Below are 24595 nucleotides of genomic sequence, written 5' to 3'. Positions count from 1 at the left end.
AACTATGAAACAGTTATTTATTATTAAATTATGCTGTGCCTATTTATCTTACTAATAATTTATAAGACTGAAGTGTAAGTAAAATCAAAATTAAAATCTCAAAAAGGTTGGTTGAGTATTATTATTGTGCTTTGCTAAATTGAATACATTCTGTGTGTGATCAAACAAAAGAGGTTAGAGAAACAGTTATTAAATGTATGTAATATTTTAGAATAAATTATCAAATATGTACCTCCGTTTGAGGCTAAACCAGATGAAAAACAGCTACAAAAATATTTTGTCTGTAAGCAATAAATTACCTCAACTTAAGCACACACATCACAACATAACCTTAACCTCATGTACACCAAGCATCAATAATAGAAGCCTTTTTACTTTTGGGTCATGCAACAAGTATGTTAAAAATCATACCCCAGCTATAAGACCCCTCAAAAGATATTTTCATACCACTCCACCCAACAAAGCACTCCCTCCAATTCTGTGGGTAGTATTAAGGGGCCTCTTAAAGTTTGGCGCCGTAATAACTGGTAGAGGATTAAGAAAATGGTGGGCATCTTTGCCCAAGAATAAGAGACATTATATTTTGCAAAGGTTGAAAGAAAATCGCAAAAATCTAGCCATAGTAGCTTTTCTCACAAGTGGTGCAGTGTACGGTTATTACATTTCCCATCTCGTGGAAGATCCGATCACAAAAAGAAAGAAGTTCCTGATTTTCTCCGAAAATCAGATAATTCAAATGTCGAATATCGAGTGTGATGTTCTGCTAGAGAACTACAATAATAAGATTGTAACATCAGGCTACCACTACAATCATGTCTTGAGGGTAGCTAACCGAATCCTTCAGGCGAACAAACATCTACCAGGAACTAAAAGAACTTGGAAAGTATTCATCATCGATGACATTGATACGAAAAATGCATTTGTTTTGCCTAGTGGGCACATATTTATATTCACCGGAATGTTGGCTGCTGTCAGTAATGACGACCAACTGGCTGCAATCTTGGCTCACGAGATGGCTCATGCGCTATTAAGTCATGCGGGTGAAGTTGCAAGCAGGACTCATCTATTTGAGTTGTTGTTGCTTATTCCGCTTCTTGCTCTATGGACGTTACTCCCTACCTCAATGGCACTTTCCTCACATTACCTGACGGAATATTTAAGCAGCATCCTATTCCAGCTGCCAATGAGTCGTAAGCTTGAGACAGAAGCGGACACAGTAGGATTAGAAATGTCTGTTAGAGCCTGCTACGATCCTCGCCAAGCTAGTGCCTTTTGGAAGAATATGGAAAAAATGTCTGAGGAAGCTGATATCGAATGGTTGTCTACTCACCCTAGCCACCGGACGAGATATCAAACCATAGAAGAATTGATGCCAGGAGCTTTCCATATTCTTGCTCGCCATTGTACCACACCTGATAAAATGGACCCTCGTTTACCAAGGTAGGCAAAATTATAATCTAATTACAGCTTAAACTTTGGGGTATTCTCAAAAAATTAATAATGATGTAGCACTAAGCTGCTTAACAATGAGTAGAACTGTAAGTACGGTAGATATGTACTGTGTGCCATGTTCATCAACAAGCAAGAACTATTTGGATCCTATGCCAAATTCTTTAACCATCTAGAACATTAATAAGGTATTCTCGTATATATTTTAACTACTGTGAGTAATGTTGATCTGAAACAACGAATTTTCTATAACCTACAAGTATTGCAATAGGCTAAGGTTTTTTTTAAATATCAAATCATTACAAATTTACCAAGTCCGAATTGTCTTGTTCACTAAAAAAGCAACATCACTTGTTTCAATTTAAATATAGGCTGTTAAAATAAAGCTTTGGTTAAGAGTAGTCACAGTTGGCTGTTTGAAATTGTAAGTCGTATTTGACCAAAATTGGGCTACAGTAATGTAGGCCTGTCGAAAATGCTTTCTACAAGGTGCACTATGAGATCCTCCATTTTCAAATGGGCGCCAAAAATATATATGGTAGGACTTCCTTCAATTTATCTATTTCTCATTGAACGTAAACACTTTTTATTTTGCAATGCACCTGTAACAAATGCATGCGCTCACTGGTCTGATAAACATTTATATTCTTTAACAGTAGATTTTTATTTTTAATCAGTTCGCATTAAAATTTTTTTTAGTATAAACCTAATGATCTTTTCTTAAACGAACCTGCTTGTAAGTGTCTTCTAAAACAACATAGCCACCAGAAAATACCTCGCTCTAATGGCAGCAACATAGCTGGCTGTGTCCAAACACAGGTTCTGGAAGATAGACTCAAACTCCGCCAATCGACTGTCCTTGCGCCTTTTTGATAGTCGTTGCGAAAACTGGTATTATAGGGAACTGTGTCTGTTCTAATGCAAAAAGGAGCACAATGTCAAATTTTGCTAGTCAAGTTAAACCTTAAAATTAGTACCGAAGCTTTAGTTAAAACCTCGCCGTCAATTGAGTTTCTGAGCAATCCTTTGACACACATTCAATTCTTTTCTCCTACTGGCTTCGCTAAGTGTGATTTTGTATGCTCGGCATAGCATGGAACTAAAGCCTGCAGTTGGGTGGAAGATGAATAAAATTGCTGCTAATCGTTGTGTCCGTTTGAGTGGGTCTCCTGTAGATTTCAAAGCCTATCTTGTTGTCTTGAAGCAATACAAGGCAATACTAAGCAATACAAATTGACACTGAGGTGCTAAATAATAGTAAGCAATAGGTACTGAACTCATGGTTATAAAAAAACACACCAATGTCAGTAATATTTATTTTTTATAGCTGTGTAGGAAAAGTGTATGAAAAAAATAGTAAAATATTGGAGCAGAGCTTCACTGTTGTTTTTTTTTGCCAACTGTGCACTTAACAATGAAAAATAGCACCTGCCAATGTTAACGCTCTGGGAAAAATTGAAACTTTGACCTCTTACTTCTCGGGACCACTGTAACTTTTTCAACATGTCAGACCTTAAATGACACCTACTCAATCAGATCTTTCAAATTAGATATAAGCTAACAAAATCGGTTGAGAAACCACGGAGGAGTTCTGATTACAAACTTCTTTTTTGCCTATTTTATGTATGGGATAGATAGATGGATTATATAGGCCTATTAAACAAAATTTGTACATAAGGTAAAACATAACGCCTTGATATGCAATAATAGATTTATTTGTTAACAATAACAGAACCTTAAATATTTCACGAATGACGAGTTGAGTTTGAAGAGTGGTTCAACAACTATAGAGAGAGTACTGTAACAGTTTATTTACAATATATTCATTTTTACAACCAAATGTTTTAAATGCACTAGAGCGGTTATGAAATCAGATTTGTCTATCTACTATACAAGGATTCTGTACGGTATGTAAAAAACACAGTTAAAAACTAAAATTTATTTTTCCAGAAGACACATAGCTCTCGGATAACCATAATGTATTTAACAGTAATTGACTGGGTGTAGCAAGTGAAAACTGACCTTTTATGAAGACCTCAGGAAAAGCTTTAGAGGGCCTATTGGAAAAATGCCAGTCCAGTATTTAGTAGTAATGGAAGGTCATAAACCAAGGTTTAGGCCTACTTAATTGTGAACCTGAAAAATAGTTAGAAAATTAGTTTAAAAACCAAACATTTTAAGTGAATAAGTACAGATGTTTTTAATTAACTTGAGTAATTTTTCTGAAGTTGGAGTTTCCTAGGTGTGAAAGGGAAGGTAATGTTTCAAGTAATATAATACTTTTTCGTAAAAGCAAAGCGAACCGCCTCTAATTTGCTTCTCTACACTCCGCTCTCCGTGTTTTTGTGCTTCGCTTCTGCTCCTAGGAAAATCCAGCTTAGCCGTTTTACTTATGCCTACATTCTTTTAGTGTCGGTATCATACTGTTATTTAACAAAAGTTATTATATTATTTAATAATTTAATGTTGTTAGAGACAAATCTTGAAGATGTATTGTTAGTTCTATGTCAGATTGTCAAATATGATCTTTTATCTCTTGAATTCGATAAACATAAACAATAAACGAGCTGGTCTAGTGGTTAGCGTGGGGCTTCGGTCCCGGGTTCAAATGCTGCCATATCACCAATGGATTTTATTTAAGTGATAATGCCGCAACCCCAAGGTCTATCCTAAAGTAATGTGACAAACGATCCTAGGGTAGTGCCTAGCGTTCTAGGACAAAAAAAAATAAAACGTCAGTTTGGAAGTTAATACGTCACTCAGACCTGAAACGATTTAAGTAGGATATTTGTTTCATAATTCCATAAAATTCACAAAAAACAACAAGTTATTTAAGAACTTAATTAAAGTACTGTAATCAGACATTTTGTTTCCAAAAAAAGCTATACCAGATTCAATATACAAATTAAAAACAAAAAATGTCTACAAAAAAGTTTTAAAAACTTCATTCTTAACATAAGACGAAATTGGAAGCACAAACAAACTACCTAAAAAGTAATCTGGAATAGATATTGTGTTATCTTTAATACATCTTAGATTAATTTATATATAGATCAAATTATTTATTTTTTCTGCTTCAGATTGTAGTACAAAGTAGAAAACTATGACATGAAAAAAATAGTGTTTGGACTTTAGCTTAAAAAAATGTAAAGGTTAATTTGTTGGCAACCAGATCTGTACTGACAAAACTTGCAAAGTTTCATTACCTGCAAAGCATTTACATTTAAAAATGTAAATCACAAATACATAAGGCCTAGGTATCCAAAATGTTATTTTCTAGTCATTTTGAGATGTTTTACCTTTACCTTGTATTTATTGTTAAGTCATAATAGAATAGACAATACGCTAACTTTAAAATAAGTTACACAAATACTTGAAAAAACGTTTTCACAATTTGATTCATCCTACAAAAATTGTCATAAGAAAAACACAAACTAACACTTATCTTACATTCAAACAATTTTTAAAACACGCGCATGATAAAATAAAAATAGAAAAAACAAATATGAAATATTCTAAAACCACTTAGAGCGTATCAAACTAACACAAGACAAACAAATCAATAGAAGTTTATTGCACTTAAATTCATGGTTTACAACAAAATTTACCACCCATATTCCTACCAACTTTCTACCTCTAAACAATTCATTATTTACAAATCTACAGTGCTATCTAAAAATATACAATATACCATAAATAATACAGGATTGTTAACAAAAATAATTAATTCTTAAATGTAAAGTAAATCAAAATCAGTAATACAACAGGATTCGTTTTGCTATCAGGGGCGTAAGATTTCTGATAGGGATTACACTTCAAGGCACATAACTTCTGATGGAAAGTCAAATTTTTGTTGAAAATATTTTAAGAGATTCACTTATTATAACAAGAAAAGCGACTAAACAATTTGCATTAAAACATGTCTAAAGATGTTTACATAACAATTAATTTACTTGATATACTAAAATAACTTGAAAGGCGTAAGTTTTAAAACCAATGAAAAATACTGTTAATTCTTACTAGACGTGATAAACAATAACACTATGTGAACTTATGTATCTTACGTCCCCTCAAACTAAGTTTCGAGACTAATTATCTAAACTATGTTTAATAGAACCTCATTAATGGTGTCGCAAAGATATCATTATAGAATTAAAGACAAGTTTTAGGTTCAACTATTGTGTTTTAATAACTAGTTGTAACAACCTTAATACAAAATATAATGTTCTACAAACCTAAATACAAAAATATGAATTTCAGTCTACAGCGAATGTTGGCTGTTTAGTTATTGGTCTTTCATCTAAATGTCTCAAACTAGAGTGTGACTTGCGGAATACACCTCTAACTGAAATTTGATTTCTGTTCACAATATTTCTGATGGTTTGGGTTTGGTAACATGCTTCCCACCTAATTACTGAGTTCTAAATTTGTTCTTTGTAACAGATTTCTACTGACTATGTTGAAATTTTCCAAGTCTACGTTATTTTAGGAGTTCACTCAATGTGTGCAACCATTAACATTGAATCTTATAAAATCTGAATCTTGTTTTTGTATGTTTAATGCTCAGATGTGTTTTGTAGTTTAGTGTGAATTTTCAACGGTGACAATTTTTTGTATATCAGAGAACAAGCTTCAGTTTGTTAGATTGTTCTACTCAGTAATAATAATTTTTTGTTGGTAAAAAATAAATAAAAAGAAGACATCAACCCACTCAAATGTGACTAATCATAAACACATCTTAAAAATTTCTTCAGCTATATGAGGATAATAACCCACAGGGTACCCACTCAACTGAAAACCTTGAAATTTGGAATGACCTGTGAATTTGAATTTAAACAAGATTGAGCCAAGAATGTTTGTGGTTTATCTTAAAAAAATAACCGATTCCAATTATTATAAATTCTTAAAAACTGATGATATCAAGGAATTGTTGATTCTCAAGGTCGCTTAGACATTGTATTTAATTGTGCAAACTTAAAGATGAGGGTGGCGCAATGTATGACAAATTTCATCTGGTAGATCTCGCTGGGTCGGAACGGTCTTAGATGACCAGAGCCAAGGGCAAACAGTTCATTGAAGGTGAGAACATCGCCAAAGAGTTGTTCATGTTGGGCAACGTCGTCTCCTCACTGTGCGATGGAGCTGCGTTTCACCGAGACCTCAAACTGACCAGGCTCTTGCAAGACTCGCTCGGTGACAACACTAACGCTCATGTAAGCTTGAGTTCAGTTGACAGTAACCTGGACGAAACAGTCAATACTCTGCAATACGCTGACCGAGCACGGGAAATCAAGATTAAACCAGTTGTCGTTGTCAACCAGGATCCCCAGAAGCAGGAAATCAACAAGCTAAGGCAAACAATTGAAGAACTCCGACTTCAAATAGTGTCCAACCAGATTGGCACATGTTGTCCTCCTACACATTCTGAGCTGGTAGAGAGGAATTAACTATTTATTGAGAAGAATAAGAAGCTAGGAGCGAGTCTTGACAGCGCCTTCATGCAAACCACTTCGCTTTTGGAGCGTACGCAGATTGCAGAAACAGCTCGAGACAGACTGACTGCAATCCTCAACAATTTCAATGATGCCTTCAATATCACCCGGACCTGAACAAATATCAGAAAGCAAACATCCAATAATACCCCCGTCGCAGCGAACCTGCAGGCTAAGTGAATTTCAATATGTCTGGTTGTATTTTTACAAAAGTATTTCCATAAACAAGACATATTTATTTCCCATATAAATAACATTTGATTTTTTAGTACTTAGGTTTACTGTTACAGGAAAGATTAAAAACGGTTTTATGACCAAATGTCAAACCCTCTGTTAAAGTTGTTTGATCAGCTGTTTGTCTCTCACAGAGGATCTGTTCTGTTTTCCCTCCACCATGTTAGATACGACTGCTAGAGGAGCCTGTGAATCATAGGCAATAAAACTCTCTCTTTCCATGTCTTGCAGTCTCTTTAGAAGCATTATTACTTTCTCGTTGAGTTTGGATTCCGTTTTCTCATGGTTGTCAATCTCTTCCTTCAGTAATGCCTCCTTCTCCATCAGTTGTTACTGGAGAGCTTCATAGCTATTCCGCAGCTCTTGGAGGGCTGCTTCCTTTTATGCCTTGTCTTAGCGAATTTCCCTATAGGGAAATACCGGAGCTATTACCGTAGTTGGTACAAACAATTTTATGTATTGATGTGTCATTGTACGGTAAAGTTTACAGAGAAAATTTAAAAAAATTACATTGGAAATTCCTCTGTTATTCTTACGGAGAAAAAGAAAACTGTTGTGTATGTATATATATGTATATGTATATGTATGTATGGATATATTTCAAATCAAATTTGGCAAATCTATCTATTTCCAAATAGATAAGTTTGCCAAATAATTATTAAAATACATCCATAAACAAGCCAACTACAAAAGTTTTTTTTCCTCTGTAACAGTAACATAGGAATTTTCAATGTACATTTGTAAAAGTTTTCTCTGTAACATTTAATTGTACAACAACACTTCAATATACAAAATTGTTTGTGCCAACTACGATAATAGCTACCGGTACTTTCCTATCGGGAAATTTGCTAAGACAAGGAGGCAGCCCTCCAAGAGCTGCGGAATAGCTTTGAAATTCTGTAGGAAAAACTCATGGAGAAGGAGACATTGCTGAAGGAAGAGATTGAAAACCATGAGAAAACGGAATCCAAACTCAACGAGAAAGTAATAATGCTTCTTAAGAGACTGCAAGACATGGAAAGAGAGAGTTTTATTGCCTATGATTCACGGGCTCCTCTGCCTCTTTTAACCTTGCATGGAACGTATCCAGCAAAGCAATAGGTCTACTGTACCCCCCAATTGTAAATTTATTAACATTACAAACGTCAAAGTACCTATTTACACGTTGGGTTTGTGAACTCTATATATAATATTTATCCATACGGCTTTCGTAATCACTTAAATATCCCAAGATTCCTGTAACAGAAAAATTCCAAAAAATATCAATATCCCGACTAGTGTTAATAAACAAAAGAAATAGCGGACAAACCTATGGTGGACCTGTATCCGATCAAAAATTGTTGACCCTTATCAACATCATAAAAAATACATGTTAATATGACTCCAAAAACCTGTGGATCATCTATTTATTTTAATTAAATTTGAGTGGGGACCCTGATCTATAAGGTAGTGTGTTTCATCCAAGATTCTTTCAACACTTGACTGCCACTTAAAACTACTGTACTTTTTGTGTGCAATAAATAGGCTTACAAGGTGTAATTATCTGCATAGAGATTTCTCTTTTCACCAATTATAAGTAAAATGTGTCCAAACTAGTAATTTTACTTAATGTAGAGAACTGAATTACAATTTTGCTGGTTTACATTAGATATATAAATATAATTCAATAAACCATCAAACCCAACCACCATTTTCACTTCACAACCAGCCAAACCATTAAATTTATCTAAACAAACCTAGAACCTAAGTTAAAAAAGCGTTACTACCAATAACCAGTGAATTAAAATAATTGGAGGTATATTACGATGCTTGCAAGATGAAGGGGTCTAAATACATATGATGTACTTACACCCCTTCATCTTGCAAGCGACGATTTTTAAGCTATAACAACACACAAGAATGGTAACATATTACTAAGTGTAATTAAATTACTATATCACTTAAATAATAACAAATTATATTTTTTATTGAATACAGTAGACCCTTGATAATCCTTGCATCGGTTTAACATACTCCACATAGCCAACTCCGATAAATAAGTGAATCCCTAATAAGGTTAAACTTGATAATTTAAACATCAATGTTTGGTAACAAAAGGGGAAAAAATTGAAAAACCACTAATTCAAAGTATTAGAAGCACAAGTATTCAGTCAATTTGTGGTTTATTTATATCATTTTTTAGCTATATTTTTTGCATATTTTCCTTTTTTTGCAAGATTCATTGCTGTTGTTGTTGTTGTTCATTGTTGTTGTTGGGGTAGGAGAGTAGCGGAGTAGAAAACAATGGTCTTGACTGGGATATGTTGCCAAGCGGTTTAGATAGTGATGTGGGCCGGGAATATTCCCAGTGGGAGGGAACTTATAAAATGGGAATATTGCCGGGAATATTTCTTTGGCCCAAAACTGGGAATATTCCCAAAAATTGGGAATTTATGAAAATTTTAAAATTCTGAACGTTTTAACACATATTGACGGTTAAAGAACCTTAAAACTACGTTACCTAGGCCTATAGTAGCCTAAATTCTTACAACCAAGAGTTGTCATTCCATGTAGTACATTTCTGTAAAAAAATTTTGGAATTTGTGAAACTGAATGGATTTTAATTATTGCATTCCAAGAAAAGAAACAGACTTTTATCTGAGTGAGCAGCAAAACTGACAGTTCTTTCTTACAACTGGAAACTCATGAATGCTCAACCTCTAAGAGAGAGTAAGCAAGCAGAAGGCAACCCAGAGGAAACAGGACAGGAAGAAAATGAAGACATCCTGTCCCTTCTCACAATCGAAGAAGGGGATGAGGATGAGATTGACTTGACAAGTAACAATAAAGACGATTTTTGTGGATTTGGAGATGTAGATGACGAGAAGGACGAAGGAAATATAATTGACATAGAAAGTGACAGTGACTAGGAAACATAAAAATTAATACAGAAAGCAAATATGTCATTTCAGTATTTCCCATCTAACCTTTTCGTTTTTAATATGTAGTCTTGATTTAATACACTAAATTAATTTTTTTTTCAAATAATATTTTTATTTCCTGTGTATTTACTAGGTTATGTTTGTTTCTGATTATCTATATATACTTATTCGATACCCAAGCAGGTTTTTTGTGACAATTAGCCCTACTCCTCCGAAACTACTGAACCAATAGATATGTTTTTGGTGTCATTGGAAAGAGCGTAACGTGAAGTTGTACAGGAAACTTTTTTTAGGGAAATAATTAGAAAGTGAGGCCCTGGGGCCCTTTTAAAGTTTCGTATTCCTCCAAAAGATTAAAATGGAAGGTCATGACTGCGATGCGGAAGAAGGTCAGCCTTAAATAAAATAAATAAATGTTCCAAGTTTGATTAAAATATTTCCATAAACAAGCAAACTACAACATTTTACAATATTCTCCATAATAGCATGGGCATTTTAAATTTGCTATTTTTTTAATTTTTTTAATAAACAATAACACTAATAAATACTAAAACTAAAACATTTTGGTATACTAAATTATTTGTTTTTTAGTAGGCCTACTTTAAAATGGTCTAGAGATAATTGGGGAATTTTGTGTTTTGAGGGTAAAAAATAAGAAAACCCATTTTTTACCCCATAAAACCCTGTTCCCATGGTCCGATCATGCTGGTTTGCTACCTCATTTAAGTTTATCCCGCCATACATCCTCAAACCAAATTTAATCAAAATCAGAGAAAAATTACTCAAGTTATCACGTTCACTGACATATATAGGCTACATATGTCCGTGTATATATATATGTCCGCCATATATACATGTCATTTACGGACATAAAAATTTGAACAAACAGTGTTTTTGGCCTCTAAGGACATCAAAACGAAAAAGTATATCGGTCCCGGCTCCAGGTCTTATCATATTATGTGCTCGTTGGTCTTACCTTGCCAACTACGGTAAAAGCTACTTCCCTCTAGGGAAATTTGCTAAAAGAAAACTGAATTAACACTGTGCTGCATTTCTTTGTAATAATTGAAAGAGCCTATTTGCAAACTATGGAAACGTAGGAAAGTCATAGAACACCACCAAGGAGAAGAAATAGAAATAATGTTTTTTAAGAATTTATAATCATTATTATGGACAACCTAATGCGGCTATGTGTAAGGCTATTTGTAGAAAACACTAAAAAACAAGATCAACTTTTGAAAAATGATAAGATATTTACAAGAAATGTTGATTATATCGATCGGTTATATAGATCTTGAGTATTTCCATAATTCTTGAGGCGAATCTTTTAAAGTCATCAGAAATTATGACTTTTATTAGTTTTAAAATAACACCTGTAATACTTAGCAATAGCTTGAATTCGAGCAACAGGTACACTAGTTGTATTAAATCAACATTTTTTGAAAATAGATTGTTTGGGTTTTATTTAAAACAAACTACCACAGTGACCGATTTGAGCAATTTAGCTTATAAAATTATAAATTCCCAGTTATTTATTTCAATTAAAACTTTGTATTACAATATATTTAAGTTTTTGTGGTTGATTTAACCTTATAATTATGGCTTTTAACTATTAAGTAACAGTTTTTAAACCTACCTTGCTAATTAAAAATAAATTCCCGGGAATTTATGAATTTTGGGAATATTGCCGGCAATATTCCCTGGGAATATTTCCGCGATATTAAATTCCAGGGAATTTTACATCACTAGGTTTAGATGCCAGTTTCCCGAGTATTAGTTTCGTTGAATCCATTTGTTATACTTTAATTTTCTAAAAAATTTTAATATCTCAAATTATAAACAAACTACTCACGTTATTTGGAGTCTGATTTCATCAAGTTCTAGAAACGGAGAGAAAAATTTGAATCCAAGAAGTTTTCGAATCAAGAAAGTTCAAAAAAAAGACATCCCACTTTGCATAGACTACCGGTAATGACGATGTTACTGGGAACACTGAAGTCGCGCAAAGAATGGGCAACAAACGAGAGGCAAACTGATTATCTATTGAATGTTAGAACATCAAGATGTATTTTCTATTTGCAATGCTAGACAAATCTTTTTCCTCATCTCTTTCCCACAAAATACTCGGTAAATTGTTTACTCCCAAATTATGCATGTCTAGGGATGGATGGGATTATACTTTCTTGTGAAGGAAAAGATTTGCATTTCCTTCCTGATTTTCAGGACGAAAAGGGGACAGGATTTTCCTTCCTCTGCAACAAGGATAACTTTAGTTTGTTTTTAAAATCTTGGGTAAAGATTTTGCCATATTTGACAAAAAAATGACTGTAATCTGTGCTCAGGGCACTTTTGTTACTTTTTCCCACAATTGCACCGACATTATTTTTACTTGTAACCTCATCAAAAATCCTAACAATTAGTTGGAACAAGTACTTAAGATCGGGAATATATTTTGCCAGACAATTTTGAGAGGTCTTCATCCCTAATTTTGTTAACTGAGATGCACTGTATACAGAGATTCCTGTGTACATATGGCTAAGTTACCTTAGATAATCTAGAGTCTGCTGTAATTGCTAATTGGATTGACTTGATTGATTAAATAAAATACTTATTAGTTATATAGTATTCTTTAAATCATAACATTGTTAAAAAAAAACAAGCATGAGAAATGTTTTTAAAACTCACACTTTCCTAGCTAAATATACATTTTACATGAAAATAGACACAGAAATTATTGTTAATACCCTTAATACTGTAACATATCCAACAGTAGTTATAAAATCAGTTTTCCGTTAGTCGTTAGCTGTGTGAACGGAATATAACCAATCGTTGCAACTGTTTATTACATTTACTATTCTTGATTTCAGGTCGTTGCCAATCGACATCCCACAGATAAAAGTCTTTTAACATCTCCAAGCGCCAAGAGGAAACTTCAAATTATGTGATTTTTAGAGTCATAACGAATTGTTGCAATAAATATATTTGTTATGTTTTGTACAGTAGTGTTAGCTTTAAAACCCTTTTACTACGCATTTTTTTAAGCCACTGAATGGATGTTTTTACACAAAGATGTACAGTATAGAAACCCAGGCAAACTATCCTTTCAACTGTCCCCGTTTTAAACAAGTCAATCTAATTACAGAAATAGAGAAGGGTAAATAATAATTTACTTGAAATATTTTACTAAAGAGCGCATAAATGAATAGCAACAATTCATCATAAGGGAAATCGCCTGGAACACCTTATTGCTTTACTTAGATACACATTTTTGATCAAAAGTAAACAATATGACACAGTAATGCATAATTTAACACTAAATTAAACGGAACTGACTTGCATGGATCGCGTTGGTTCCAGTTCGATCGTGGATCCACTAGACTTGCGCAAGTTGACGGGTGTTGATATTTCCGTTCCGTTTTCTCCCGAGAGTGGAGTCAGCTCCGTAGCCAAGTCGCCGTTCTCTTCTTCGCAGAGGTCTCCGGAACCGTTCACTAACGGTTTAGACTTGGGATTGGAACTCGAGGATTTTATGGTGAGTTTCTCCTTTGTCTTCTTGCCGAAGTTGACGGCCATCTTGGGTAAGCTGCGTCGTGGAGCTATCTCGGGAGTTGACTCGCCTTTACTACCTACCCCCTCCTCCTTCTCTTCCGTGATCGCTCCGAGAGCTGTGGAATCTCCTTCGGCCTTGGCCATCTGGATTGGAATGTCATCTGGAAAACAGATATTTGACAAATTACAACTTTTGCAGTTATGCATCTTGGCACTAGGATCACTGAAGTGTAGTTAGTTGACCAAACTAGGGCAATTTTACCAGCGGTTTGTGGGTTTTATCATTGAGATATATCCAAACTGTTATGGGACTTCTCTAAGACTACCAAGGACATTGTTGAGCCCTAGTAACTTCTAAAACAAGCTATCCGCAAGCAAAGTTTGCCTAACTTTAATCAACGTTTCAATGTAAACTGATAAACGCTCGCTGACTGCCTCATGTAAATATGTATGGCATCTTTGCAAACTTACCCAGTTTAGTATTCTGCACAGTTAAGTAAAAGTGTCGTAACAAAAAGTGGATTTTGAAAAAACTCAATTCAAAGTTCACTATATTGCTGAATTTTCCCCTGGGGTCCTATTTTACTTTTATTTTTACCAGTCGATAGATACATTTATGTAGAAGATCAGACTTTGGGGCTCCGCCCCAGTAGCTCTGGAGTTTCCCATGTAACCTTATGAGCATTCATATTTAAAAGGAATTAATGAATCTAAACAGCTGTTTCAGTTAAACAAGTTGGTTCTATAATGTGCAATAGCATTATAAAGTTACAAGGTATATCAACAGGGTGCAGCATTATTAATTTTTTGTTTGAATGTATGAAAACGGCTAATTTGAATTGTTTATGGCAGAAACCCCATAGTCAAATTTTTGTTAGTTTTTATTATTTTGACTTTTTAGTAGGCCTGGTATGAAATATATATATCTGGGAAAGTGCATTACTGATCAAGTCAATGACTTGGATGGAAGGAACTAATATTATAGATATGAATGATTGGAGTATGTCAATAACGTGAAAACTACTTTACCAATTGAGCTGATTTTTTCCATTAGTAGAGCCAATATAACCACAGGCTTATTGGACATAGTCATTTTTTATTTTAATACTCTACTAGGGCTCTGACCAGACAGCTTATTAAGTCCAATATTGTTCTTCAAAGAAACCATGAAAAGCCTATTGAAATGCCACCCGAATCGGTACGGCAATCAATAGTTTTATTAATACTTATGAAGGCAAACGTAGTAAGTAAATAAAGTGATAATAAAAACACATGTCCTACTTGTGGAAGTTATGCTAAGTAACATATGTATTTATGTATTTGTAGATAGAGTGCCATATCAATGAATACAAACTGTCGGACTGAATTTTTTTTGCCTAAATGAGCTTGGTGCGGCCGCTGCTAGCATCGCTCGCACGTTGGCGACGCTACTCTATCTCTCTCTCTCTCTCGCTCTAAGCAAATCCTTTGACTCACTCTCTCTCACTCAGTTAGCTGACTTGGACGCGTACTCGCGATAGTCTACCTAGCGGCCGTGCGTTAACTATCCAAAATTCAAATATTTACAGGCTAAATTTTTTACAAAGGCATTGCGCTTCTTAAAGGGGTTGTATTCGTTGGCCATACTACTAAGCATAACTGCAGCATGTGATTTTGCTAAGCTAGGAGACAGCAAATCCAGTGGAGATCCTGCTCTTTTGATTAGTAGTAAGTACTAACGACAGTTTTGCTTTTAGTCCTCGCCACCCTAAGTTGAGGCAGCCAAAGGCCGCACTAGATATACGCCGTGCGGCCTTGGGCCGCCTCAACTTAGGGTGGCGAAGACTATAGTAAATGCCTCAAATTCAGTGTACATACGATCAATGCTATGCTTATATCTTTAAAACGGCTGCAGATACAGCATTTTCGACTAGTCCAGCGTGTTCCTTGTGAAAATTTCCAACCACATCATCAACTGACAAAGGATTTAAATAGGAGTTGGTTCTCTTCCTTGAGGTATTTAAGTACAAACCTTGATTTATGTTTGGCAAAAGCATTGATTCACCTCGGCTACTATTTGTCCAGTTGTTTCGTAATGGTAGGATACAGCTACAGTAGTAGTGGGAGAAGTTAAAAACACAGTACAGTAGAACCTCTTTAATCCGCAATAATTGGGACCAGGGGTAGTTCAGACTATTGAATAGTTCGGATTACAGAACATAGGGTATTGTTGTTTTTACATAACAATAGCTAAAACATGGCTAAAATTGATCAACATTATTTTGGGAAAAGTGAAAAAAATGTTTTATAAAGTAAAATACAGTGTTTATTTAATACAGTAGTAAACATGGTGAATAAACAGTACTGTAAATTAAATACAGTATACAATATAGAACTGCTGTACTGTGTATAGAGTACAGCAATGAGGGGTTCGGATTAGTGGACGTTCGGATTACAGGGGTTCGGATAAAAGAGGTTCTACTGTACTGGTAAAAGATTTAAAATAGCTCACTCGGCCAAGCTCGTTGGGAGACTTACAATTTCAAAAACCCCTCGTATTAAAAAACCGTTTTGAATAAAAACTGCAACAGGGATTAATTTTTATAAAATTTACTAAAAATGACTTTATTCTTTCCTAAATGAATATCAACTGTGTGTTACTTAACGAATATTTACTGTGCCGTGCTATCTCTGCTTTACATCAAAATTTTGGAAATGATAAACCATTTCACTATTTTATAATGCAGCAGAATTGCTTCAATACTGAAGAAACATTTGTATCCCTAATATGTTTTTTACTATGTACAAACAAATATCCGTTGTAAGAGTAAGATATTTATTTCATTTTCAAGCTTATGACAATTAATTACATTTTTTGTAGCTTTTTGACAGTTAAGTTCATTGGACTTGATAATGTTTTGGCTTGGGAATGATGCTCTTGCTAATCACCCCTAAACATTTTCTTCCTCGGAGAATTATCTGAGAAAAATAACGACGGGTGAGATTTAATCCTGTTCTAGCTAATCTACTTCAAGAAAGTTAAAATACCTCTAACACGTCAAACCTGCAAACTACGCAAATTTGCATTTGCCTGATTGGATTTTTACTTGATTAAATGTTTTCTTAAAAATTTCAGATTCATTCCCTTTTTAGATATTTTCCTTAAAAATATCTAATGTGACTCTCCATGTTGAGAAAGGGGCCAGTGGCCTCGAAATATCCAGTGCTTGTTTTGTGTTTTCTTTTGTGTTCAGTAGTGAATGAAGTGGGATGCCTACATTTCTTAAGGTGAGCCTGCTTATCCTATCCTTTCTCTCCCCTATTCTCAGGCAATAAGCCCTTTTTTCTCAAACCTAACCATCATTCCCTATTTAAATAACATTAGGTTCAACGAGTTAGGTTTTTGTTACAGGAAAGGTAATCAAGTGTTTTTAAGGGAAGTGTTAATACCTAAATGTCTAAATACAGGAACAGTTTGAGTTTAAATTCAATCAGACAAATGAAAATTTGCTTATTCTGCAAGTTTTCTGCGATGGGGGTAATTAATAGAGCATCATTAATTGATAGCCGACAAATGAAAGGTGTAAGCCTAGAAACACACTCTAACTTACTCACTTGACTTATATACATCTTATTCAAACTTTCCTTAAGTGTTACAAAGCCTCTGTGCTATTTAAATATTTCCCTCAGCCATTTTTAAGATTGGCATGTCAAAAATTAAAAAAATAAAGGATCAATTATTCTTTGGAATTGCAATCAATCTAATCATACGTTATCTGATTGCTTGGTTGAGTTTTGCGAGTTAACTATGCACTGACCTGGAAGTTTCTTGGTGCGGAAGGAAGCATTGGTGATCATAGACTTTGACACAGTAGTGGTGGTAGTGGCTGGAGAAATGGCTAAACTGATACCCATAGGAGCATCACTGGGTTGACCTGCAACACATTTCAAAGTATTTTCTAATAGAGTGCATTTATTTGTTTACTTACAAACGTTTTTTTTTACCCTATTCAAATTTAATCCAAATTTTAGAATCAAAAGAATTTACTACACCGCATTGTTTTCTCACTTTACAGCACAAGCGTGGTAAAGTAACGAACCATTGGGGTTCAGGTATTGAGAGAAAAAATAAGTAAAATTGTAATGCTTTGATTGCCAACTTATCAGCAGGTAACGACCAATTCAATTGTTGATGCCGATCTCTGCCGTAAACTCATACATTGTTTCCTTAACCTAAGGCGAACTCAACAATTTGCTAACCAACAGTTGCAAGGTTTGTTGAAAGATTTTGAAAATGACGACACAAGTTACGTAAACCTATATTTATACTGAGAGAATTCAGAACCTTAAAGACAATATTTATGAACATTCTACGGAACTCCAGGGTTTCAGAAGTGTGTTTATCTTGATTGGTCGCCCTTTTGATAAAGTTGAGTTACCTGAGTGAATGAAGTGGGCCGAGTTCTTGATGGCGTTGGTGACTAACAGAACGTCCGTATAACACTGGTAACACGCTCTCTGGTGGATATCTTCTATGGCTTGGACAGCCATGTAACCGTGGTCATTGTACCTGGCAAACAACACCATCAGTAGGACGTTGAAATTATAAGACTGGGACGGTGGCGTCGTCCTGTAATCCAGCTACTAGGAGGTCACGAATTGTGGATATTTATAGGCATACACTGTGGGTACGATACTTCCTGGGTGTGGATTAACGTTTGCACTAGTGAATACTACGACTATCCGCAGTACTATCCTGATAATTAGACCCATTTGTTAGTACCAAGATAAAAATGTGGTCCGGATTCCACTTAACTGTAGGTCCCGTAGTTGCCATTAGCTGTATGGGCTAAAAACAACAAATCCAATTAAAAAGATACATACTCAAGTATAAATTTACCAGTACAAAATACAGAAGCCCTAGGAGTTTTGGGTATATTATCAATTTTGGATATTTTTTTAGGAAAAAATATGGTTTTCAAAAAAAGTTATTTGTGAGTGTGGATATGTAAGAGCTACAAGCATGTGGTCAGATTTTGATCAAATTTAGTATGTGAGTACTGAGTAATACATAGTAAATCCAGGTATTTTTCATTTTCTAAACTTTTTTATTTTTAATGGTGATTTTCCCATAAAAACAAAAAAAAATCAATCTACAAAAATGGGTCTAAAATCTTGGTTGAAAATTTAGTAATGCTTAAGTCGTTTTAACCATCCCCAAGCTCAAAAAGTTTCAGTTCAGAAAGTATGTTAATTTTTATGATTTTCCCTGTAAAAAAATTAAAAAAAAACGTAGAGCTACAGACTACACCTGTATCCAATGTGTTTTGCTTACTTAAGGAGAAGGATGTTCAGTTTTACTGTGTAGCTGATACCAAATGTATATAAGTAAGTATAAAGCATTTTGCTAATAGGTTGGTACCAATTATTGGTGTAATGGGTGTTTTGGCCCGTTTTCTCCCTACTCACTCACATTGCGTAGTAGACACTGTGCAGAAGCTGTTGCAGCATCTGGGAAGACACTGGGATTCTGGGTAACACTCTCGGTACCTCAGTCCCGTATGAAACTCTCTTGCCAGCCTTGCTGAACCCCTGCGTCACCAGCCTACACAGAACACCAGCGTAAAATTATACATCAGTCTGTTAAAGATAAACATGTTTGAATTTTTAACTTAAACCAGAGTCCCACAATTTGGTCCGGTTGGGGAGAAAAAGTAACTGTATTTCGGTTACAAAAATTATGTTACACGTTCTGAAATACTAACCAGCATGTCTAGTCAACCGGGAAGCCGAGAAAACTGGAAATCCTACAAGAATGTTGTGTCTGTGAGATGTACACAAACTTGGTATGAAGCCAGAAAATTTTGAATGATCACCGATAACCTATTGGTTGGGCAGTAATTCATTAATTGCATTCCGTTAGTTCTCTTTTAAGGCTTTCTTGTAGTACAAAGATTATGTTCGAGGAAGTACACATTGGTATTGCCATGACTGCACATGTTCTTGATTTTGCCATGACTGTGGAAGGTGTTCACAATTTCGCCCTGTCCAGAAACATGTACGAGAATTTGCAGTGACCACCATAGAAGTGAAATCGACTCACCATCTAGTGAGTCGATGGCTCAGTCGGTAGCGTCGCTACCGAGGGCTAACCCCAGAAACGGTCAGACTGCTAACACCAGAAAACCCATCCACCCCAAAATTATATATTCTCCCCAAAATACACAAAGATACCTTCCCACCACCAGGTACACCAATTGTCTCAGGATGCGGTTCTCCCACAGAAAGAATTTCGGCTTATGTGGACACCTATCTCCAGCTTATAGTACAAAATCTCCCATCATATATCAAAGACACAACAGACTTCCTTCTTAGACTTTCTTCAGTTACAAACAAGCTCACACCTAACTCCATCCTAGCTACAATAGATGTTACATCCCTGTATACCAATATCCCCCACGCCCACGGACTTGCTGCAGTTGAACATTACCTTGACAAAAGAACTAAAGGTGAACTCCCTAAGACTTCCTTTATCATCAGCCTCACCAAATTCATCCTTGAAAAGAATAATTTTCAATTCCTGGACCGCCACTACTTGCAGATAAAAGGGACTGCCATGGGTACCAGGATGGCCCCCTCATACGCCAACTTGTTTATGGGAAAACTTGAAAATGACTTTCTGCAAAAACAGACTCTACAACCAACTTGTTGGTTCAGATACATATGTGACGGCCTGGCATATTTGCCTCATTTTGTTGTAATTTGTTAACTTTGAGCTTAAGCTGGTTGGCCTTACTCCCTAAACCTGGCCCGTTGGCTATCACCGAATATTTGCTAGGTTGATGTGTCAACCGTATTTAGCAATATTGAATTTTATTTAACTTCACATAAGTCTCCAAGTGAACCTTGCAACTCATACTCCAATTCATTTCATTACTTTGTAACCCTACAATAATCCTAACCAGACGTCGTGGCTTGGCCGGATATGCCTTGGAATGTGCTGAATCTGCATGCACGTGTGCCGCGATAAACAATGTTACACTTCTAGACTCGGTTCCTCGCTTCAGTTAGTTTCATTAATGACAGTTGTGATCGTTTGGCTGCAGCACCAGACGGGCGAGTAAATTATGGGCTGAGCGCTCAGCGTTTGCTGATTGGCCGATGACGGTCATGTGACCACGCTGAGGCTATCGCTCGGACGATGCTGAAGCAACCAGATCGCGCCGGAATGTAGCGAACGACGGTAAGGTCCGCGCGGGCGGTCTCCCCTTTCATTCCATCTTACTCTTTTCTTTTAAGTCCGCGTACGTTTTAAATTCAATATTGTGTAATTCGTAGTATTTGGTAGAGATTTGATTCAATTTGTAACGTGTTATTTTAAACGATGTAATCATGTAAAGTTTATTAGTTCATTAATAAAGTGTTAGCTGATCCCTATTCGCTTGTTTTAATATTCGTTCTTCCTGCTCCCAACCGCTACGAAGACCAAGAGAGGCTGCTGTGACATCTGGTGTCAGGTGTGGGGTTGACTGCGACAATGTCAACCTAAAGGTAAGTGAAATTAGGGATTTGCTTGATCAAATTATTTTACTTATAATAATTTTCAAAAATCAAAGTTTAGATGTTTCTGGAATAAAATATGTTTAAATCGATTAAAAGTAAAATAAGAATCATTTTCGTTAAATTTTCGTGAAGAAAGAGCCATTTTTCGATTTATTAGGTAATTTTGAAGTAAATAGAATATTTTGTTCGTAAACTTATTTCGCCATTGTACGCGTGATCTAGGATGCATTGGATCTCTTTCCGCCTCCCACAGTGCTGCACTCTGCTATTGTCTTGTCAGAGTTGTCGTGCGTTGTATGTTGCGTTGTGAATGAAGACGCCATATTGGAATATTTTGTTCGGTTGTTGGTGAACAATTGGTAATAGATACTTGATTAAAAGTTGCTAGTATAAGGAGTAAGAAAGAAAGGGAATAAAGAAATAATTATTGTGGGAGGATGGGAAGCAAAACTTCGAAAACTAAAATGTTTTGTACTTGTGAAAATTAAAAGTGGATGCGTTCGAAGTGAACTCAAGATGGCCGCCGGGTTGGCTTGCTGTCAGGTTGTCAGTTCCATCCGCGGGATTTTATCCCGGATAAGGGAATTTTTATACCGCAAGTGGGATAAATTTGGGATTATTTTTAATTTGTTGTCGGGAAATACCGCTGGATCTCAAAGTGATTGGAAAACGGAATTACGTTGTTGATGTGAATATTATGAATCATTAATTGAATATTATGGTGTTAGGCCTACTGCTGTTGAATAATTAGCAGGAGAAATTGAGAGAAAACAAATCGCTGTGAAACTTTTGAGATTGGCTTACTAACATGCATATTTGGCTAGTGGTAATTTACTAACCTAGGCCTAGTCTGTGGTTAAGTTAAGTGGATTGAACTTGAAAGTGAGTTGGATGGTAAAGCTGTGACGTAATTTTCCTGGCGGACGACAAGTGGGAAATTACGCCACCGGTAATAAAACGAGGATCCCAGGATTCGCCCTAGTCTGGTCGCGGGGAGTTTCCCAGGAGTCGATAGTGATTCGGATAGCCTAAATTTGATAGCCCTGGTTGTCAGAGCTCGAGACGAACGTTACGGGTTACTAAACACCCAACTAGAAATCACCACTCTAGCCTAGGGCTTGTGGGGAAATTAATAATGTTGACTTGACTCTGTGGGCAAATATCTAAATGACACACTACTAGCTAACTTAACGAATCAACAAGTAAGCTAAGTAGTCACTCCGCTTACCTACGGAGTTAAGTTGTCAACCTGAAACAAACAAGGTTAGAACAAGAATAGGCCTAACCTAGTCTAACTCCCACAGAGTCCGAATTTACTAAATGATAAGGAAACAAGTTAGCCTAAGTGGTCCAGGTGAGGAACGAACAAAAAACGAAACTAAAAAGGTGAAACTGCTCCTTGAGCCAAAAACGAAAAACTAAAACTTTAACTTCCTCACGTGTTCAACTTAGACCAACTTCGACAGAACTTGTCCAGCAGAAACCTGTCTGCTGGAACAGACTTTGGTACGTTTGGGGAACTTTAAAAAAAGGGTTTTATGAATTAAAAAAGAAAGTCCCCAGACGGATTATGAAACGTAATCGAAAATATATTTCACCAACTGCAGTACTTTACTCAAATTGTTGGTTAAGGCGTATGACTAGGTCTGCGAATCAGGCCTAGCCTAGGAACTTCGACAAAGTTCTGCCGAAACACAAGTGACAAAAGAAAAACCTAAGTTGTCTTAGTTTTACACAACTTACCAAACGAAGTAATACTATTGTAAAACACTTTTAGCGCACTCGATGCACCACGAACTTAATAGAAGGCTAACTTTTAAGCTACGAACGAAAAAACAAAAACTCTTCAAATCGAAGACGAAAAGACGAATTAGCGATTGCGAATCCTCCCAAAAGCCGGGAATACGAATGACCCAAACTTCACAAAACTTCTTCTTACTTCACCTTCGTCTCAGAATAGAGACGAAAGTTAAAACGATTCCTGATTGGTCAACGAGTTACAGAAACCGAAAAAAAACTGGCAGCGAAGGCAGGCGCATGGCAGCTTTAACAGGCTTTATAGCTGCCTCGCTCACAAGGTGGATCAGCTGCTCTTATTCTCTCCCGTAGCCCGCCCTCAGACGCAGTCGAACAACCCAAACAACCAAACTGACACCAACGTCGTCTGCGGTCTTGGTATTTGAGGTTAGGTACGATGTCAGTTTAGTGTCGCGACTAGGCTTACTCAACAGCTTATGTTTAGCTGTTTAAAGTTCGTGGTTTAGCCGTTATTTTACCCCCTACACATTTGAACCGTTACACCCCCTCCACACTTCGGAACGAAAAAAAAGAAAAGCGAGAAAAAAGAAAAAAAGCTGTTGAACTTTCCTGCAGATGACGCATCAGTAGGATCGTGGGCAGGAAAAGTTAACAGAAGCCGATGCCGGACCCCGTTGGTCCGACTGCTCCAGGGTGTTGACGACGAAAAATGGACGAAGTTACAAATGATGTAGACAGTCTGAGGCCGAGTTGCCTCAGAGGTCTAGGCGAAAACGACTCGGGGCGAAAAGTAACCAAAGGTGAAGAGTAGGCGTGGGGTTTACGAAGGTAGGGTAGTACGGCAGGCTCGGGGTCTCGGACGTGCGGCGAAGAGCTTCTCACGATGATACGTCACCCCCCAGACGAGGGTTATCTATGGCTGCTTGTCGGCAGCTTGACGTGGCTGAAAGGACTGACGAACAAACGGATCGCAATACGTTGCTGCGGTTGCGGGATCCTTGCATATTAGTCACGTGCACAGAAAGGTTTTAAGTCTTTCACGTGCACGACGTGCACCGCAGCAGAATCCTCATCTCGTACCTCGAAGAGATTAGCACCTCGACGACCGACCACAATGCAGGGGCCATGATATTTTGGTGCTAATTTCCCTACGATGGCGTCCGCAGCGGAAGACAGGATGTGAAGTCTTCTCATCACCTGCGCGCCAACTTCGTGAGTCACCTCCCTACGACGGAGGTTATAGTATGTCGATTGCCTCTCGTAGGCAGCCTTGAGGTTCTTGTGCGTCTGCGTGATCAGACGCTGAAACTCATCTAGTCGTTTGCGATGGGCCTCACTTAACGAGGGACCTTGGGGAGTTTCAGACACCTCAAACGAAAGGCCACGGACGGCACAGGGAGGCTTCAGTTCGCGTCCGAAACACAGCATCGCAGGAGTGAATCCGGTAGAGTCGTGGACAGCTGTGTTCAGGGCGTACTGAAACTCCACCAGGTGGTTGTCCCAAGACCTATGGTTGCCTTTTACGAACTGTGCAATCATGGTCTTCACCACCCGGTTTTGCCTCTCGACTGGGTTCGACTGCGGGCTGTAGGGGGCCGTCGTCTGCAGCGTGATGCCCCACTCCGCCGCCAACTCTCGAACCAGTTTACC

At 36.6% G+C, this 24595-nt stretch overlaps 2 protein-coding genes across 6 annotated transcripts in view; one reads left to right on the top strand and one right to left on the bottom strand.

Annotated features, from left to right (window-relative positions):
• LOC128994410 (metalloendopeptidase OMA1, mitochondrial-like) lies at positions 1-13067 on the top strand. The gene is made up of 2 exons (XM_054418966.1): positions 1-1440; positions 12964-13067. Exons 1-2 carry the CDS (start codon positions 227-229, stop codon positions 13001-13003), a joined length of 1254 nt encoding a protein of 417 aa, XP_054274941.1. The 5' UTR covers positions 1-226; the 3' UTR covers positions 13004-13067.
• LOC128994381 (hyccin-like) overlaps positions 3156-24595 on the bottom strand; it is a 46384-nt gene continuing 24944 nt past the window's right edge. For 4 of the 5 annotated variants that reach the window (XM_054418921.1, XM_054418938.1, XM_054418930.1 and 1 more), the window contains exons 7-10: positions 19098-19229; positions 18064-18194; positions 17443-17559; positions 11681-13806 (exon numbers count right to left, since the gene is read on the bottom strand). In XM_054418921.1, coding sequence (XP_054274896.1) covers positions 13415-13806; positions 17443-17559; positions 18064-18194; positions 19098-19229 — 772 coding nt within the window. In that variant the 3' untranslated portion in view covers positions 11681-13414. Of the gene's footprint in view, positions 3586-11680; positions 13807-17442; positions 17560-18063; positions 18195-19097; positions 19230-24595 lie in introns of those variants that run through there. The other variant, XM_054418954.1, reaches the window with a different exon arrangement.

Source organism: Macrosteles quadrilineatus, unplaced genomic scaffold, assembly GCF_028750875.1.
Source record: "Macrosteles quadrilineatus isolate MER2022 unplaced genomic scaffold, UCM_ALF_1.0 Scaffold_1__1_contigs__length_201487025, whole genome shotgun sequence".
Taxonomy (NCBI): Eukaryota; Metazoa; Arthropoda; class Insecta; order Hemiptera; family Cicadellidae; genus Macrosteles; species Macrosteles quadrilineatus.
This window is presented reverse-complemented; position numbering and strand designations above follow the sequence as displayed.

Excerpts from the sequence above, each read along its gene's own strand:
- LOC128994410 (XM_054418966.1), top strand. The coding sequence starts at position 227 with ATGTACCTCCGTTTGAGGCTAAACCAGATGAAAAACAGCTACAAAAAT. Across the intron at positions 1,441-12,963 it reads ATGGACCCTCGTTTACCAAG|GTCGTTGCCAATCGACATCC; the intron begins GTAGGCAAAATT and ends TCTTGATTTCAG.